Raw genomic sequence first — 21496 nt, forward strand, 5'->3', positions numbered from 1 at the left:
CACATGTGAGAATCAGAAAGCTAAAAATTTCATTTTGCCTACTTCTGGAGGATCTCCTGTATGGTATGTAATCATATCAGGAAGTAATACTGTATAATAATCTGTAATGGAAATAATTTTGTATCGGTGCCTTTACAATATGCTGTACTATAAATGACGGATGGAAGAAAATTACATAAAAGCAGCACCAATAAGTCATTATTTAAGATAACACAAGGTAATCCTTTATTTATTCCTCAATGTGGATGTGTTATATAATAATAAAAGAGAGAAACTTAAGTGACATTAATGAAAAAATAAATACAGGTAGCTGAGGGCTCTGACACTGGTAGGAGAACACCGGGATGGAGGAATGGGAGGGAAACCGCAAGACCACAGAGAGCACAGAGCATCTGGTGAATTATGGGACAGCACAGGTTTCCCAAGCTGGTCTGTCACTCAAAGCAATGGTGGAGCACCTTGGGGACTATTTCGAATGTCACTGCAATGTAATGCATCTTCTGCCACTAAGCAGTGACTGGAGGCTTCTCTTTGACAGAGTACAGAGAGGGATACCCAAGGCGCGTGCTCACGTAGTCATTCCATCATCTGGCTACAGCTACAGTATGTGATCACGGCCGCTGCCAGTAAACGTCTCAGAGGAGAAGAAATTGTGGGTAATCCCCGGTGGATCGTGAACAAAGGTTGATTGACATTTCAATTGAAATATGAGGGACATCTTCATTTTAAGACAGTGAGTTTGGTATGGGCAGCTACATTTGTGACTATTGTCTTCCGTCAGTCTAATGTCTCGGCAGGGGCTCATTTTAAATTATACAACTCGCCGCTTCTGCAATATAGATCACAATCTTTGTCTGTGGCTGGGCTGTCATATTTCAGGCGGCACTGTGGCCTTAATCTGCGCAGGGTTTCCTTGCTGAAACCAAAATGCATCATGAATGGGAGTTTTGTGTCAGAGCTCTGCCCTTACAAGTTTTTAATCTACCGTGGCCTCAATCTTCCAGTAAGTTTTTATGACACAATGCGGCGCACAAATGCCACAAGAACTTAATCGTGACCCCTGTGGCAGAAGGGTGGGACGACTCAAAAACAGATCTTAATCTAGTTGGTCATAAATGCTGTTAAAAAACATGCTGCAAAATGAGAAAACACAACCGAGATGTAAATGCAGAAAATAGTTCCAGATAGAAAAGCTGCGAAGAAGAAGCACAGACTGCAACTTATATGTTTCCACACGGCTGGGACGTGCTCGTTGCTACTATGATGACTCATTAGGATATTGAGTTTACTGACAGTAGAGTTGGAAAAAGTTTTGCTTTAATCCCAGAAGCTGAATTTGCTCTTAAGCCTGCAACGTTGCAATGCTTGCATTTAATTCTGCACGTCAAGACAAAACCATAAAAAAAAAAAAGACTGTGGCCACATTGATCCACGCGGAGAGTTACTGTGCATCTTCGCTGGAATCCCAATTACATAATTTACAGTCTATACACCGATCAGGCATAACATTATGACCACCTTCCTAACAGAGAATGGACGTGGGCCTTCTGAGGTTGTCCTGTGGTGTCTGGCAGCAGAATGTTGCTAGTGGGGGCTTTTGGGTCCTATGGGCTGAGTTGAGGGACCTCTGTGGCTCAGTCTCAGTCAAGCATCGCACAGATACTCGATCAGTTTGGGAACTAGGGAACTGGGGGCCAGGTCAACACCTTGTGCTGTTTTTCATGTTTTTTTGAGTTGTTCCTAGACTGTTTTTTTGTGTGTGTGTGTCTGCTGGGGATAGTGCCATCAAGGAGTGTCATTGCTATGGGGTGGGGGTCTTAGTAACATCCACATGAATGCCAGGTCCAAAAGTTTCCCTGCAGAAAATTGTATTGTCACAAGATTGTCAATGTTGTTTACGTCTCCTGTGAGTGGTCATAATTTTATGCCTGATCGGTGTATATTATGAATGCAGCAAAACAAAAATCTAGTTTTGTGTAAAATATTCGATAAAAAGAATAGCAATATGTTTCAACTCCAAAATGTCCAGAATTGCTGCCGAACAATTCACATACACATTAATCAGTCCGACCCAACAAACAGCAAGTAATTTTAGAACAAATTTAAAAATCAGTTTAAATGAAAATACCAACCAAAAATCCAATTAGCCATCACAAATATGTTTCTCATAACCAAGGAGTACATCTTACAAATATGTTTCTCATAACCAAGGAGAACATCTTGACTTTGTTCTTTCACATTCAAAGACCAAAAACTGGGTTACTTAGGAATAAGTGGGTTAAGAATAGAAATCTCTTTGCATGTAAACAGCAGCTAGTGCAGCCAATTTACCCCACTGCTCCACACCTGGACCACCTCCTCAGCGCAAATAATGATGGCCCCAAAATGATTAAACACTGAGTTTATTAAAATGTGTTTACTGCACAGCCGTTACCGGCCTATTTTCATACATTATGCATAAATGAAACCACTAACCTCTTTCTTACAGTATTGTGCAAGTGCTTAACCACAGCTACTGTCAAGGTATAACCCAGAAGTTTGTTTTGCTTTAGTCAGTTTAGTAGCTAATACACACACACACCCAGTACGATGCACTTTTAACTGCGGCTATGTTTACATGTAGTCAAGTTTGCCTGGCATGACCTGAACCTGAACTGTTCTTCGTCTGTCAGACTGTTTGCAGATGATGTACTTATTTTTGAAACTTTCTACACACTTTCTACACTGAGCTTTCGGAGCTGCATGCCAAAAAAAAATACAACGAATGTCGAGGAGAATGGCTCCACCGTGCTACTCTGACCGTGAAAAACACTATTGTAAAACCAGAGCTGTATTAAATATTGAAGAAGTGAAAAGGGAAGAAATCTGTGGAGCAGCCCGGGCGCAGGTATCTTCTATTCAAACTTCTATTCACTTCTACCTGACTTTATTGTGAACCTTAAATTTTTATTAAGCAATATTAAAAAAAGGAAGAAGAAGAAGAAGAAAGGACGATTTAGCATGGTTCCAGCTGAGAGTCAATACAAGTATCCTCTGTGCAATTTTCTGATATGTGTTTGGGTTTGACTGGTCCAGATACTTATCTCTGAACTTCATCACCTCGTCTTTCATTTGACACAGAGGGTCCATGATATTATTTTAGCAGTTTCCAGGACAAAAAGGAGGAGAAATGTGAGCAAATGGCAGGTTTGCCCACTCTTCTCCCATTATATATTTAACTTTTTGTTGGTTAACATGTTCACCACAAAAAAACATGAAATATTCATGGTGAATAATGGTTGCTGCTGCAAGCTGTGCCCATAGAGAACAAAATCAGCGTAATGCCCTCTCGGCTAGTCGCTGTAATTTAACATTTTAGGAAAGATAAATTTAATGTCATTAGTAAAAACTAATAAATATTTATTATGCTTATGAGCATACCTTCTGCTGGGAAATGGGGGGGGGGGGGGGGATTTCAAAAGACATAGCTCGAGCCAGATCTTCTCTTATCAGTGGTCCTCACTGCGCACCTGCCCTCATTTAAAGGAGAAAGTAGTCTGCCTTTATACAAATGCAGCTGCACTCATCGAGGTCACCCTTTGGGTATAACCCTGTGGTACCAGCTGTGTCATGAGATGAAGAGAGGCTTTTGTTCAGCGGTGTATTGCTGTAACCATAACAAAAAGACATTTTACTATTCACAAGAAAACTTTCCAGGTCTCACTTTACATCGTTTTTACTATGGCTATGGAATATTTACCGGGCGGCACAGTGGTGTGGCGGTTAGCACATACAGCGAGAAGGTTCTGGGTTTGAATCCATTGGCCGACTGGGGCCTTTCTGTGTGGAGTTTGCGTGTTCTCCCTGTGTCTGCGTGGGTTCTCTCCAGGTACTCCGACTTCCTCCCACTGTCCAAAGACATGGTGGTTAGGTTAATTGGTGATTCTAAATTGATTCTAAAGTGTACATGTACGCCTCTTGTCCATTGACAGCTCGGAAAGGCTCCAGCCCCCTCCCCCCACCATGCACCCTATGTATGACGTGCTGTACGTTCTGTACTCACATTAATGACCTTATTTTGTTAAGAGGAAGCACACGCTGTTCTCATTTTCTGGTGCTTTCATGTTATTCCGCCAAACGCGATAAACAAAGGCGCTCATCTTCCTGCTGTCAGGAGGTCGTCATCATCTTTTCTATAGTGCACCGCATCTGCGGTCAATGGACTCCGGCGTTCACATGCAGCTTTCATCTACCCTCGAGTATGATCGTCATGGAGTACGATCGTGATATACAGTACAGCCGCACATGCTACATAAATCAAGTATATCCTGTCGGCGCTGTATCCAGTCTACACAGAATTACAGAGACTCTTTGGGCATTTTCACCCGCGGTGAAACATTCAGGGGTCAAACGGCAGTGAGCTCCAAAACTATTAATTCTGAAGAAAAATCCTCTGATAGCACTATGCGATCATTGGTGCCTTTTTATGCAGCTGTTGTTTGGGCTGGAAACAGCGGTGTGGAAGCGAAAATGGAAAAAAAAAGAAACCACCTTTAGCCCCAAGCAATAGAATATCAATGGCGTGTTGTGACCTTTGCCTACTGAAGGGGCACACTCTCATGCTGGGCTTGAACACCTGCTACATGTTAATATATTCTTGCTTCTCTGAGTGCCTTCAGAATATTTGACAAGACATGAGTTGCGTGTGATTTACATGCTACTTGTACTTTGCTTCAAATTCAATACGGCCACTGAGTGCTTCTCTGTCATTGTCCATTATCCGCCATGAGTTTTTTGGAATATCTTTGATCTTAATAAGTGTAAAATGGGGACAAAAGGTTACTGTGGAGGCTTAAATTCACATTGGTTTGGCTATGTCACTGCTCCCCAGCCATTACCCCATGGACTGGCCCCTAATGATAATAATTGCGGACCTTCATCTCCTCTACAGACACATACCTGAGGTCATAGGTGTCACCAACCGCTGACATGATGCGCACACTGCAACTAGCTAACTAGCTAGCTTCGCTGTCACCGGAATTTGACCAATTACTTCAAACCACCGACGAACGAGGAGATGCAAACAACAACATCCCCGGTGAATTGTCTATCTCCGCGCGTTAAAGAGCCCATTCTTGACAAAAGTCAAGGCTGAATATCCCGAGGTCATTAAAAAAAAAAAAAAAAAAAACACCCACGAAATGAGGAACAAAATCTAAATAGCACATGAAGTAAGAAACATGGTTTTACATTACACTACATTCTATTGCAGGAATAAATGTCTAGGGCTCCCACTGCTTTAATAACACTAATGAGTTACATAATCATTATATGTTCAAGAACAAATGAGCGATGAGTGTTATTACAGAAACTTGAATAAACTAACATGCCTGGTCAGCAGGCTGGGGACCACCCCGGAGTTACATTATGCTGAAGTGATGAGTCACCGAACACATATTTAGCTTTTCTAATTATATACAGTGTGCACGTGTGATACAAGTATTTACTGTGCACTACCTGCTCCTGCTATCTCAGCTAGTACATTCATATACTGCACAGTACTCCGTGCCACTCTCCTGTCTATTGTTAATAGACAGCAAATGTGAAATGCATGAAATTACACACACAGCCAGAATTCATACTGATGATCTGGTCATCCTATAGGAGCACACTATAAATGACAAAGTACTGCTGACTTGAGATTTGCTCTTTTTCTCTTTACTGAAACTAGGAAAAAGGGACAGCAATGTTCTAATACATCTGCCAGGACATCTGGTTTATAACTTGAGGCACGTCTACTATAAGTCATACTGTCTGCCTCCTCTATTAAAGAGAATCATCACTTAAAATTAATGCAACGAGGACAGACTTTCCCAGCACCCTTTTGGCAACACATATTCTCAATACATCTTTTTCAATATCGTATTATGTATGTGTCAGTTCTCCTGTTGGCATGGCTCCACAGTAGCTCATTAACCAACTGTTTGGTAGGACACAATCTCAATCTTGTGGAAGGTGAAGGCTAGTGTAGCATGCCATGCAAATAAAGGGGTTTGTTCTCCATCTGGCCAGGAACACCTCTGGGGATATCCGGAGCCACGGAGACCAAATGGTTCTTGCGTGTAACGGGGCCGCACAAAGCTTTCCGAGTTAATTCCCTATACCGCAAAAATCACATTTCTCCACTTCATGCAATGGACTAGAGGGAAACTGACTGTACCCGTGTGAAATAGCCCCACATTTAACACTGAAATATGCCAACCGGTCACCCAAAACCCAACAGAAAGGCGCTACTGCAAATAGGCACAGTCACGTAGATGAAAATTATATAACACATTATCAAATCTTTAATAAATCTGAAACATTAAGTGCTATACTGACAGTGTGTCCTTTCCACTGTGCAAACTCCAGAACTGCCATTTCAAATCAGCCCATCTGCCATTTCAAAGAACCTTTGAATAAAAAGGATTTAGGAATCTGACATTTACGCAATATTACCGCTCTGCTGCAAATTAACATTGCAGAGTAACAACCACTAAATTATTATTATTATTATTTTTGTTTATTATGCATTATTGTATTATTATGTATTGCAAGTCTAAAATGTGAGTCATTCAAATCTTATTATGAAAAGTTATTATGTTGTCAGTCGTCTTTTGTGCACGTCTCCGCTATAATTTTACAAGCCAGCAACTACTGTGCACCCCTGAGGTGAAATCCTCAAAACCACTGAGTGGAAATGAAGATCAATGAGCCCACACTGGTGTCACCCATAGGTTTCCTGAACATCTTGAAAAGCTGCCGAGGCTTTGTTAGCAACTTTTGAAAGCAACCTAAACTGTCCTCCCCCCGTTAAAGTTGTCAGCCTCAAGTGGAAATTCATGGAACTGCAGTTTATGGCACTCCGAACTTTATTTGTATCCTTACAAAGACTGAAAAATAGGTCAATGAGTAAAGCTTCATATTTCCCAGCATTTTAATAGCAACATACTGAATAAAAAAAGAAAGCGGTACACATGGGTGGATTCTGGTCCAAAGCACAGAAGAGGAGGATACGCAGCAAAGGTCCCAGATAAGATTAAACCTAAGACATTATAGTTCATGTGTAAACGGTCCTTTCTCCAAACAACTCAGCAAACTGAGCAAAGACACCGAAGCCTATAAACTGTTTGCAGGAATCTAATGTTAGCTCTGATTTGTACTGCAATCTACGCTGAGTGATGCTGTGTGTTGTTTGTTTCATTTGTTGTAGTTGTCGGCCAGTAACCCTCACCCCAACCTCTACCCTTACTCTCCCATTTTCAGGTCGCTCTTCTATCAGGTTTGGCACTCCCTGCTGAGGCTCCTCATTAAGAGGAAAGTGGAACATCTGTGCTGGTCAGGCAAGATGACTTAGGCCTCCTGGCCGGGGCCTCAGAGGAGAGTCACTGGGAGCAAGAACAAAAACCTCCTACAGGAGCTCTCTACAATCAGGAGAGGAGAAATGCTTCACTTATATTTTCTTTTAAGAACATCCTTTCAACTGCCTCTGGTTTTATTCCGGCCTCCAGGTTCTCACTGCCTTTGTAGGCGAAACTCATTTCCATTGTGCCCCTGTTACAAATCTCTTTAATGCTAGTCCCAGTAGAAACCTCCTAATGGCTGCCTTTTAGATTGTGCTGAACTGATGAACACTAAAGTTGCCACATCAACCTTTTTTCCGCGAGACGGATATAGTCTAGTCAAGTGTCTTGGGAAAACTATGACCACACACTTAGCTTTATAACGCGTTCGGCGCGGCAAGTTTGAGAAAAATGATCATTAAACCCACAGTGCTTGTCTTTTTATAAAAGACCCCTGTCAACTGTCATCGCATATCGTCAAAAGATTGGCAATAAAATGTTTGACAGGGACATCCACTATCAGAGTATTACTGCCATCTCATGGGTATCATCACATTTGATGACACTGCCTCTTCTGATGCTTTCCACAAAAATTCTGCTCGAGCGGGAAGCGTAAGAACTATGGGGAGCATTACTGCCAAACGAAATGAACTACTTTAGTTGTGTTGCATTATTCATTTATAATTATAACATTATAAATATATATTATGTAAGTAAAGCATTTATACAACCATCTTGAATGAAGTCTGTAGTCTGAATCTAAACACATAACACATAAATACAGATATAAATATTGCAAATTAAATGAAGAAGTAAAGCTTTTTAGAAATGAAACTTTTAAAGATTAATGAGGAAGTGTTACCTATTTGTGTGACTTATGACTACTATTCACGGATTTCTTTTTTTGTTTTTTCAGATTCAAAATCAAATTTCAGACTGAAGTCAAATTGTTTTCACGCTAGGAATGAAACTTTATTTTATTTATTTTTGTTGTTCCAACATATTAAATACATTAGAACTGGTTAAGGTTTTCACTAATACAGATACTTGATGTTATTTTTCGACATAAACATGTTACGCAGCATAACATTTTGATCAGTTAAATGACTTCAGCCTTTCAAAATAATTACTGCGTCTTTGGAAGTCATTTACACAAAATGCACGCTGTTTGAGTGCTAACAGCCTAAGTCATGAAAACGTCACTGCCAGGCAATAGTTCGCACGACGGGTCAAAGACAACGCTCTACAACTAAATTACCATATATTAACCAAAGAGAGGGGCGTTCATATGGACTGTTCTTGGGAACACGGCAAGCACAGACCTATTTGAAACCATTATATGTTCTGAGCAGGATATTTTACAATCCAGAATTTTTAATCCACTCTGTTGAGAGCTTGTAAATATATCTATATATGTGTACATTGATCTTATTTTTTATTTTTTATTTTTTTTTTATTTTATTTCTTACAGGGACCATGTACAAAGTGCATTAATCACAGAGGAGAAGATACACTGTACCAGATTTAGCAAATTGCTAATTTCCATCTGCAGTCCCAGGGCAGGTAGGATATCCACCAAAACATTAAAACCACTGACAGGAGAAGTAAATAACATTGACCATCTTGTGACAATACAATGTTCTGCTGGGAAACTTTTGGACCTGGCATTCATGTGGATGTTACTTAGACATGTACCACCCACCTAGACCAGACCAGGCACCCCCACCCCATAGCAATGACACTCCTTGATGACAGCAGCCATCCCCAGCGGGATGCAGCCTGACACAGCCACACACACAAAAACAGTTAAGGAACAACTAAAAAAAAAAAAACATGAAAAACAGCACAAGGTGTTGACCTGGCCTCCAAATTCACTAGATCCCAAACTGATCATGTATCTGTGGGATGCACTGGAACAAGCCTGATCCACTGATACCCCTCCCCTCAACCCACAGGACCCGAAGGCCCCTACTAACAATATTCTGTTCCCAGACACTCCACGACACCCTCAGAAGGCCCATGTCCATTCTCTGATGAGTCACAATTGTTTTGGAGGCACAAGGGTGACCTACACAATATTAGGAAGGTGGTCATAATATTATGCCTGATTGGTGTGTACATATATAGTTTTATGTTAATTGCAGTTTGTATGGAATTAATATTTATGTAAAAACAGTTGATACTGTCGCACCTCAAGGACAACACAATCAAAGAAATATATTCAAGACTGTACGATGGACCGTAATAGCACAAACCAGCACGTGTTACAATGCTGCAGCAGCCATGACTACTACACTCTATCATTGAAAGGTCTTTGAATCGAGGACCTTTCCTGTCTCTTTAACTCAGCTCTTTCCAGCACCCTACACTTCCCGCCATACATCCTGCATTGCAATAAATGAGCATGACTAAATGCCACGGACTCGATGCCCTGTTGTTGATTTCGTAACAAGTTAACCTTGATAATGTTTAGTGTGCTGTGTCCATCTCCCATGTGTGGGATGGAATTCGCTTATGGCGTTAAGTCTGGTAGACACAGGCAGACAAATTCTAATTTAATTAGGCTTGGGAATAATGCGAGGCCTACACAATTTCCTTGACAAATAACCTACACTGAATGGTAAATAACAGGTCTTTAAAATTGCCGTACTGGGATCAAGCCATGAGGTTGTATAACCGCTCCGTGTTTGTTGAGTAGTAGGTATGTAGGATGAATTTATGATGAATAATAATGGGGAGTAGTGAGTCACAATGCTTGTGTGAAGTGAAAACGACCAAGCCCACGCAAAGCTCTTGGTGTAATGTATGCAGCCAGAACCTAATTTCCTATTCCTCTCCAAGGAAGCTTTCTGAAACTAACCCAGCCACTCTATTTATATCTGGCAACATCTTTTCATCTCTGTGCTGATAGAGACATTAGGTGCAGCACAACCCTATAGCATCTTAACCTGCACACTGAAAAGGCTGAATGTGAAAACACTATCATTTACAATAATTCAACAACTACTAAGGGCTTACTGATAAACATCTGAACAGGTCCTTGCAAAGAAAGTGGTCATTGTCACTGCTCCGTGTCTAAAGTGACATAGATTTCTGTGTGTTGGACTTGAGTCTGAGAGGATGTATTTTCTTGAGTAATTTATGAATTTGTGCGAGGGGGCAAGAGAACAAACAGTATATTTGACATGAAAAATGAACTGTAATGTGATTATTTAAAATATGTAAGCAATGTTACAACGGTAGAGTTTTTATGATTTTGAATTTGCAATAGTGCAGCTTCCTCCTTGTCATAAATACTCACCCACGCTAGCTTCATCCCACTGTGAGTGTTCATGTCTGTTACTATGGATTAAAACTGTGTTCATCACACGAGAGACGCACTCCACGACAGGCTTTATTTAGCCACGTTTCGGCATAATTTGGCTACAAATATGCACGTTTCTGGACACGTTGAGCACATGAATTCGAAGTGCAAAGAAGGACATTTTGCTTTGATGAAGGTTTTGAATTGTTTATGCCGGTTCTGCTCCTTAGCTAACGTTTTTCCACTGTGAAAACATGTTTTCATTTCAGTTCAATCCGCCATCACAGTCACCAATTCGGCAGGACCACAGCGGCAGTCTTCTGTGAACCACCATCTGTCAGTAGCCAAGTTTGCACGTACTAGAGACTTTGAAAAGTTTAACTAGAGAAAAAATATTTCTTTAATTTGACTTGTGATATTTTGTGATTTTAAGGATTATGTTGATAACCAATGAGCGTTTGTATTATAGTTTGAATACAGTGTGTCTGGCAAAGAGATTGCTGGTTTGACTCCTGGTTGATAGGATTCTTCTTTCCCATATTTCCTTTCCGTCTCTACTGCACCTACTGAAGGCAAAATACTCCCAAAAATATTCATTTTCACTGTCAAAATCAATGTCTGTGATGCAATGACCTCCATTTATCGAACAATGTGGAATGGTAAGACTGACTGGTATCTATGAGCTCTGATCAAAACATGGTCACTGGTGTGAGGTATGATCACAAAGGATTGGGAACTAATGGATTTACCCAAATTTGACTTGTTTGGAGAATGAAGAAGAGGTAAAGGACAGTTCCAGTATTTTTAAACATGCGTCCTTTGTCCTCAAAGTTTTTGGGACTGAATCATTTATAAGGACAAAAATGTTACATAATACTGAGCAAGCAAGAACTTCATTCCGGAAAGCACAAAATGGCTCAAATGGATTCAAAGGGGAATTTGTCCGCAGTCAAATAAAAGAGTTTGCTTTTACCGGTGACAGGCTCAGACTGTTATACAAGTTCCTATGCATGAGTGAAAGAAAGGAAAAAACTGTCCATATGTCCAATATGTCCAAACTTCTAAGGAGCTGATTAGGCTATCAAGATATAACCAAATGTATTGTAAACTATCGCACACTTTGCATTACGTATTTTAGATATATACATTTTCAAATAGGCGTTGAAGTCGACTAATATGTGGTCGAGTCGAGTCGACTAGTCGGTGACGTCACTAATACAAACACAGTAGAAAGCATTGCTTTGCAACAATTAAATCCATGTTCTTGACCTGAATACATATTGTACCATCTCACACAAAGGAAGCTACGGAGGCTTTTCTGCACGATAATTGAAGCTTGAACACGTGCTTCTGTCGGCCGTAGCCCACGGCAACAACATAAACACGGTCAGCCTGACGCTTCCGATACGTGTCTCTCGCTCAGCAAACTCTCAGCTCTAACATTCGTCTCTTACATGGTGCATTCACTGACATCAAGGACAAAAAAACGCGGTCTACAACCCTAGCAACGATGTCAGCTAATAGTAACCACAGTGAGGGCAGAACCGTGCTACTATCAAAGTCATTAAGGGAAATTTAAGTTGAAGTAGAGTAAGTTGACCAGACAAAGAAGAACAGTTGAGGTCAAATCTAATCATTGTCCAAGTCTGGCAGTAATTCTCTGCAAAACTGGAAAACAAGTCTTTCTGACACACTGAGGTTTAAATCACTGTTCAACCCATGACCAGTAAAAGACCAGCTTCCAGTTAAATTCTTCTCTGGTAGCAGCAAAGAATGCGTCTTACTTTTTTGTGTCCTGGTTAGGAAAAAATGTATTATTAATCATTTTAAATCATCCCAGAATGAAAAGCTTCTGTTGCTGTGCAGCACATTTTTAGCATTCAAAAAAATGCACATGAAAGCGTTTATTGTCTCTGGTGATACAGTAACTTTTTTTTTTGGAAAACCTCATGCATTTCACAGGGAAAATAAAAACAATGCATCCCTAACTGTGACTGGAACATGTTTCATCTTCTTCCTTTGAAATTAGGAAAGTGTGCTTTTATAAAGTACCTCCCTGCAAAGCATCGAACAAAACATTACAGCTATCCTCGAAAAGCGGGCTAGAGACAAAAGCTCCACGAGTATGATGAGGCTGTGTGTTCACTCACCAGCTGGGCATCTGCAGGAGGCTGTTCCATTGGAGCGTGTCAGGCAGGTGGAGTTGTGTAGGCAGGGATTGTGCAGGGGGTCGCAGGGGTCGTAAGCCTGGTTGCACAGGGGGCCGCTGAAGAAGGGGGGACAGGTGCAGGAGAACTCCCCAGGTATGTCTGACTCCTGACACTGAGCTCCATTTAGACAGGGCCCGGAATCACACTCATTCACATCCTCTGCACAGTCCACACCTGTCCAGCCTGGTGAGCACAAACACCTTGGATACACCGGAGAGGGGAAATGGCAAATGTAGAAGTCACTTTGGCATACATTAAAATAAATTCTAGATAAATAAACACTGTGCAGTTGTCTATGGATATCATACTCTCTGGCACAAGCATGGTTAAAAAAAAAAAAAAAAAACGGTGACTGTGAGCTGCTGCAGATAAACGACCATGTGGGGTTTATTTTTTTCCCCAATTCAAATTACCCACAGGACACATTTTTCTATATAACTATAGCATACATATTGGCGCTGCGCTTCTGGATCTCTGAGAGAGACAGTGTGGGAAATTTACAGGTTAATTGCACTTCTGGTCAGAGCAGCTTTTAATTCTGGACAGCTGAATGTAGGACACAAGAGGTTAGGGTGCCGAGTGCGGATTAAATGGAAATATATGCATGCTAGACATAGATAGAGACAGGGAGAGACGGAGACAGAGAAAGGGAGGGAGAACCAGATTGTGTGTGTGTGTGTGTGTGTGTGTGTGAATCTGAAGTATCTACTCTTAAGCCAGGTGAATATTCCACTTGGTGGCAGTGAGTGCCCGAGCGCTACCAACCACTCCACCTTGCATCCCTTTCCATCCCCCAACTTTTCCACCTGAAGCAGTTTTACGTCTCCCCCAGCGAGAGCAGGGCATCAGCCGAAGCAGATACAGCAGCTTTTTCCTCCAATGAGTCCCAGATCCCCTGGAACCTTTTCATGCTGTGAGCCATTGATTGACTCATTTGTTTTACCTGCCATCTGCAATTCATTATCTCCGCCGCCAGTGGAAGGACATATCTGAAATGCTTCCTTTTCCCCTGCATTTATTAAGTGACTGATGCACCTCGCGAGGACAGCGCCCTCGAGCCAGCTCGCACACCTACTTGTAGCTGTTGAGAAGGTCTGTGCAGGTGGCGTTGTTTTTGCAGGGCTGCGATAAACATTCATCAATTTCTTGTTGGCAGTACTCCCCCTCCCAGCCCGAGTGACACACACACTCGTAACTCTGCAACACAAAGAGGAAACGCTCTTAGACAGACAATGATATATGGCGACACTTTAAATCTGCGCTCGTTGCGGTATAGATAGTATTTTAGGTAGTTAAGGGTGTAATATTTATGGCGCCAAAGCACACCATTAAAACACAGTGTGGAAGCTGTTAATTAAGTAGTTACGGAGCAGTCGGAGGACTACTTTGTCAGTTATTTGTCTACTTATTTGTGCCTGCTTCATTTCAGAAAACAAATGGTGCAACGCTTAAAGGACTTGATTAAATTCATCCCGACCTTCTTAAAATATTGCAGAATAAAACCTCCCACTCAAACACACACACAATCTGGTTAAACTGTGGAAGAGTCATGCTTGTCTTACATTTTCACATTACCGCTATGCAGATGTATTCCTCCTACCACCCACCCTCTGGACAATATGCGAGCCTGTGTTTTTTTTTCTCCCCCCCCCCCCAATGCCATTCAAGGTGCACCGTACAAGCTTTCATCACGCGTACACTATTACCATAACATATTCTGTCTGGAAAGGAATTTTCATAGACATCAGATTTGTCAGGATACAGCCAGTGAATTGGTTGTGACTACTTTACAGTAAGAAACAGATGTTTATACAGCTCCTGATAATGCTCATATTCTCCACGTTCACTATGGAACCACTTGTCTTTTATTTAATCATAGCGGTCTGCATTATGATAATAAACCACGGCACGGGAGACGCATGGTTTGTTGTTCCCCACTTTCCAAGGTGCTGACTACATTTAAATTCCTCTCTGCATACATTATGAAGGCAGTCATATGGTCATGGGGTTTTTCAGGACTCCTCACTGGCAGCCTCTTGTCTAAAGGTCCTGGGAGCTTCTGGTTGAATGCATGCTAATCTTTATTTCATACACTGGAGGGGAGCCGTTAAACTTTGTCTGATATAATTTGTACACTGTAGGCCCCGCGGCGGAGGTGGAGGGGAAAATGCCGTCATCTCGTGATAAATTAGATACCTCCAGGAGACTCCAATTCCTTACCCCTGGCAATAGAACATAATCTCATTTTTGCTGCTAAGTCACCTTCAGGGACGGCAATTCTCCAAAATAAGCTAAAGCTCAGTGGGACACAATGTTCTGACAGAGAGAGAAATAGCTGCACAGTAAACAAGACTGTGTAAAGGGGTTTCCAAAAACCTGGCCCTATTTGAATAATGACTTGATATATATAAAAAAAAAAAACAACACTGAAATCGAGCGAGTAAAAAAAAAATATTGGTTGAAATTTCATTACATCCCTCATATCACATTCTATTCCCTTCACATGCAGTGCCCTTTTGTCTTTGGATCTGGAGGCTTTAGTTTCCCAGAAAATGAAAATTGCACTAAAATGCTTTAACCTGGTATCTGTTCCGCAGCAATTTTGGAACCTCGTCGTACTGTTCCTTGTAAACTACTTCATAATATGACAAATGAGCATCTGTCCTTGAATTATCCCTAAAAATTGCCGCAATGAAACTGACATGAAGGTTTGCTTTTGGAAAATTACCAGTACGAAGTATGTTTTGGTTGACATTCGCGTCCGTGCAGGAATAACCCTTTCAATTCCATCGTAAGTGAATCGACATTGTTTTTTTGTTTTTGTTTTTTTTTTTAAAGAAAACATTCAAATGTGAAGAATTTATCAAGTTACCTCTGAAATATCAATGTGTGGTTCAGCAATCCATAATGTGACTTTAATTATTTTTGACAAAAGGTGACCTGCTGGATAAAACAAGAACATTATTGAGTAGTTGCCTGGAGGAAGGTCACTCACGGCTACGAGTCGAACGTGTACAGCTTAGTGCAGAAAATCTTAGTGTCGAACCTTTCAAAAGATTAAAGTTGGGTATTGAAACTTAAAAGAAATCAATATGTATTTGACATTTTGCGTTGCGTGACAAAAGAGGACTGCTCAGGTCTCACGTACAATACGCTCTAATTTGAAGATTTACACCAACCCCAACTTTGAGTGCAGACTATATGGATAAAAAAACAAGACACAAAACATAGCCAAAGCTGAAGACTTTATCTTTGACACATCTGTTCCACTAATGCAATCTGTTAGCAAATACGCAGCTGTTGGAAAAAGGCCCTTGGTACTCATCGCACAGTTTGTGAGCAGCATGCAGTTCCCAAGGCCTTTTTGCAGCTGCAACAGATCAATGATATCGGCCTTAAAAGAAAAAAAACAAACAAACAAAAAAAAAAACACTTGAATGACTACAAAAGTAAAGCTGCGCCTTGGAAAAGTCCTTAATTGTCCTATGAGCAGTTTTCTTTTTGCGCCTGACATTTTAGACATAGCATTCGTAATTATGCGCAGATATGCGTTCAAACGTTTGAATCATCAAAGGTGATATTCGGTAACTTCTGTTATTCAGCTCCATCCATATTTTATGAAGAGTTACCAGCTGTGGTGATTTACAGAACACTAGGCCGTTTCCAAGGCTTTTAAAGGCCGCAATATCACTCCATTATACTGCCAAAGAAAGAAAAACATGTCTACTCACCAGATGGAGGTCTTTGCATACTGAGTTGGTGCTGCACAAACTGTTCACGCAGTCGTCAATGTCTTGCTCGCATCTCGGCCCAGCGTAGCCAGGACTGCAAAGGCAGTAAAAGCCGTCCACGACTAAAAGAAAGTTGGTAGGATAGTTACAGCAACTTGCATCAGTTTTTATTTCACTTACCTCTCAGTGGGTCCTACATGTCTACATGGCTAAGTGGTGATTATGGGCATAAAGCACAATGGCTCCATTTTTTAAATAAAAGTCTAATGCCGTTTAAAAACCTGTTGTTCTCAATTTTTTTGACAGTTCACCTCCTGCATTAGACTGACGGAGCTTGACACTTTAACCGCTGTTAGATGAACCTGTCTGCAGTGCCCATTCAGTCGTCTTTTCTTCCTGCACTTTCCTCGTCTCCCATTTAGACGTGTCCCATTCTTTCTAAGATTTGTCATTTGTTACCACACTTTCAGCATACTTGCAACACACTGAATGGGGGAGAGAAGAAATACAACCCAAAAGCCGTTTCAGTGGCCTGCTTTGCTCAGATGCTACCAACATGCCAGTTTCCTCTATTAGATGTTCGAATCCCCCCCATGTCTAATAATGCATTCCTTCCTGTTTAATTATTAATGACGTTAAAGAGGGATGCATCATTCGGTTCCTCCAACACAACACTGGTACAGGCAGCCAGTGACAGAGGTAATTGCAGTTCTTACAGGAGTGAATTTATTACTTCCCCAGTCAGGGTCCCAGGATTCTTCATTATCCCAAAGATTTACCACGTAATCTATGCTGTCACTCTGTCTTGGTGCGTGTAGATGCTATTACTCTCATTAAATGCTTTAGGTCCGGGGTGGCAGCAGCATTACTCATCTCAGCCACTGTGGCTATGCAGTGCCGTCCCCGGTGGCTGGCTGGCTGCCGCCGAGCACCGGCCAATAGGTCCTGGAGGCGTGCATCACTAACCTAAGGTGAACTGGCTGCACTCCCGATTGGCCAAGACAGCTGGTCAAGTGTAGCACTGCGAGGGACAGATAGTGATCCACTTAGTGATCCACTGCCCTCACTGTGTCATTACAAGATAAGCCAGCTGAAATAGCAGGATGCTGGAGCAGCCATAAAATGTGAAAGATGCTAATATTTTATTGCTCAGAAACTATTCCTTTCTGCAAAAACTGGCATATAGTAATTTCATGCTTTATATAACAATGCCTAGTGCATATGCACAGATCAGCCACAACATTAAAACCACTGAAAGGAGAAGTAAACAACATTGACCATCTTGTGATAATTCAATGTTCTGCTGGGAAACCTTTGGACCTGACATTCACGTGGATGTTACCTAGACATGTACCACCCACCTAGGCCAGACCAGGCACCCCCACCCAATAGCAATGACACTCCTTGATGGCAGCAGCCACCCCCAGCAAAATGATCAAGAATCTGTGGGATGCACTGGAGCAAGCCTGATCCCCTCAACCCATAGGACCCAAAGGTCCCCACTAACAACATTCTGCTGCCAGACACCACAGGACACCCGCCACCAAAGTTACTTCTCGATTGTTCACAGTGAATATAAAATAAGTCAACCAACACATATTACAATCAGGGACTAATGGTTGATAAGGATTCTTTACTTATAATTTATAAATTGTATAATTATGATCAATGCACTTTTAAATTACCACTGCTAAAGATGGAATACATCTGGTAAAATCAGATTAACCATACAGATTTCATCATTTATCATCCATTATTCAAATTATAACACCACATTGAAGCCTAATTGATTTCCTTTCACAGTCACGTTAAGGGACTAATCAAGGGTACTCCGGCAAGCAGTGTCCAAGGTTCCTCACGTCAGACGGATGACTCTACTCCCACAACACGCACATTAACTGAGATGGTGACCCAGTTGAAAACTACTACCGGACAATAAGTGAGGAAAATGAAATTAGACATATTCGCTGCATGTGCGCGTAAGTGTCTGAGCTCATGTATGGGGGCTTCCATCTTGAGTACCCATTATTAAGAATATTGGCAAGATGAGCTATTTCTTACCATCGTAGCAGAAGCCGTGAAAACAGGGGCTGGAGCTGCACTCATCCACGTTGATTTCACAGCGGGGGCCAGCAAAGCCCCGGCGACAGTGACAGCGGAAACCCAAAGGGAAATGGTCCTGATCCAACTCCTCTACACACACTGCGCCATTCTCACAGGGATTACTGGCCTCGCAGGGTAAGAACTCACAATTATGACCTGGAGTGAGGCAAAAAGAGAGAAAAAAGAAAACATACGAAGGAGGACTATTGAGCAGAAATGAATCTTTGTACCAGTACAATGGAACTGTAGACTTGGGAACATTAAAGATTATACCCATTGTACATTTGCTTGAATCTGTCCATGTGGGAGATTACATGCTGAGTCAATCTTACTCATTGAGTGGAAAAAAAACAGGAAAGGACACGTGAGACATCTTAAAAGTGTTGACATTAATCAGAAATGACTGTAATTTCTTAGCAAATCTTTCCCCGTGCAACTGTTTCCCTTTAGGCTGATTAATAACAAAAGTGATAAACAAAAACTAAGAATTAGGGTCACAGACATCACACCAACTCCTTTTCAGTATCTGAACGTTCAAAATGAAATGTCTAATGCTGTTAGAGTATCTAAAATCTAATAAGAAGGTAAATTTTGTGCTCCGAACACACAATTATGCTCCATGCCGACTTCAAACTACTGATAAAAGCACACCTGTGGTTGCTGAGCGCTCCATGTCATTACTAATGTGCTGCTGGATATTAGTGATTGCACTATTTTTGTGTCACTTAACTGACGCCGTTTTATAAAAATCACCATGCAGACAAATTAAATGGCCAGACATCATCATGGGCGGGCCATGCATGAAGCAAACGTCACTCGAAAAACATGCATGCGTCAATCAGACCAGGCGATGCACATAGTATATAAGTTCAATATTGCAGAACATGCAAAGCCAGACATGCAATGAATCCTACCTCTGATAATTTCTGCAAAAAAAAGTCACATGACAAGAAGAAGAATAGAGTAATAATAAGTGAAAATGTTGGTGAAATCAGTCTCTCATTTGTAGAGAAACCACAGAATCCAAAGAAAGGTTCAGTATGCTTTGATGTACTTAATACACATTACGGCTTTTAGCGCAGTCAGCAGAAGCCTCAGCTTGTTGACCCGAGAGATATTAAAGCGTCTGACAAGTTCAGAAAGATTAGTTCAGACTATGTTAGCTTATTACATACTGTGGATATCTGGGGGAAGTATTGACTTTGAAATTGCAAATACTTCCGACGTACAATAACAGCTTGCCAGTTACACAGCAGGAGGTAAACAATTGCACATTCATTCATTCATGTATTCTTCTTCATGACTAAGAAATGGTTATTTGCTTCGAGAAAGACATAGCCGCAATATTACTGTCCAATACTCTTGATTTTCAAAATACGTGTTGGCCATTGTATCAGTGAGAGATATTAAAGCTGCACAGATTTACTGAATCAGTTAAAATCAAAGTCAGTCGTTATTCTGAGTTGGCGTCATGTTATATATTTCCACGGTATAGCAAACACATGTGTATTACCATGCACATGAATTATGTACTTTGCTCTGTTTTATTTTATTTATTTTTTTACAGGCTCTCCATTGATCATCGGCGGTGTGCGGCAGATTCTCTCTCAGTTTACTTCAACATTCGGTTTTATGTACGGTTCCCTTTGACAGTGCAAACCACAGCGCATCATGAAGCTGCGACTACCACACCTTGCAGTAGAGATGGCGTCAGATGGGTAATCTTCGGCGCCTCATTTCTGCATTACTTTCCACAGTCCTTTGAATTACAGCTGAAGACTTCCATTTTCATTTTCATCAGAGCACTGAACTCCTTACACTGTCAGTATGTCTTTGAAGTGCCTTTTTTTTTGTAAATTCAATGTGCCTTTTTCAGGAGTCATTTCCTTCTGGCCATTCTGCTGTAAAGCCTAGATTTGTGAAGTGCTGCCCCGACTGTTGTCCTTCCAGGAGGATCTCGCAGCCAATGAGCTCATTAGATCTGTCAGTGGTCCTTGGGTTTTGACCAAGGTCCTTTTTGACTGGCTGCTTGGTTTGTTAGGATGAGTTTCTCCAAGGTGGAGACAAGCTGCCTGAATATTTTTCACATTTATTAATGGTTTATGGGTTTGTGTTCTTGTGAGATTCAACTACCAGCACGATATCCACCGACAGTTCTGGGAGCCCTACGGTGCAGTCTGTCCTCACTGATTCAAAAGATGTGGTTTGATTATTATCTGACCTATAAATATTGGATTATGTCGATACAGGTTAAGTAGTGAAATTTATTGGAATATTTACATGATTTAAATTCTAATTTAATACATTTTCAACTGCAGCTGAGTGTGACTAACCTACATGGAATAATATAACTCTAATTTGCTCTCATCATTATTATTTTAGCTATTTACCATCACCGACTCGATTATAGTCTTAAAGGGGAATTACCATTGTTTACAACCTGGACCTTATTTCTGGCATAAAATACGATCATTTACTCACCCATATAACTTTGGTGTCATTTGGAGTCGTTCGGACGATATTTAGATATGCGTATATCCATATAGTGGGAGTGACTGGGGCACCGTAGTGCAGCCTCTAAATAAGGCATTATCTGCCACGAAACTCGTTCATTTCACCAATATTTTGTTATGATACACTAGTGCTATTCCCCGTTGAGTCTGGAGTTACCTGCTATCATCATTCGGGGTCTGTAGATTGACCTACTAACCTCTGACCTGGATGATGTATGATTGTATGATGATTTATGGATATACGCGGATGTAAATATTGTAAATATACAAAGTT

At 41.1% G+C, this 21496-nt stretch overlaps 1 protein-coding gene across 1 annotated transcript in view; it reads right to left on the minus strand.

Annotated features, from left to right (window-relative positions):
* eys (eyes shut homolog) overlaps nucleotides 1-21496 on the minus strand; it is a 160438-nt gene that overhangs the window by 92894 nt on the left and 46048 nt on the right. Inside the window, exons 19-22 of the mRNA XM_084562427.1 lie at nucleotides 18668-18865; nucleotides 16607-16728; nucleotides 13951-14072; nucleotides 12816-13075 (exon numbers count right to left, since the gene is read on the minus strand). Coding sequence (XP_084418553.1) covers nucleotides 12816-13075; nucleotides 13951-14072; nucleotides 16607-16728; nucleotides 18668-18865 — 702 coding nt within the window. The remainder of the gene's footprint in view (nucleotides 1-12815; nucleotides 13076-13950; nucleotides 14073-16606; nucleotides 16729-18667; nucleotides 18866-21496) is intronic.

The sequence above is a fragment of the Chelon labrosus genome (assembly GCF_963514085.1).
Source record: "Chelon labrosus genome assembly, chromosome: 15".
Taxonomy (NCBI): Eukaryota; Metazoa; Chordata; class Actinopteri; order Mugiliformes; family Mugilidae; genus Chelon; species Chelon labrosus.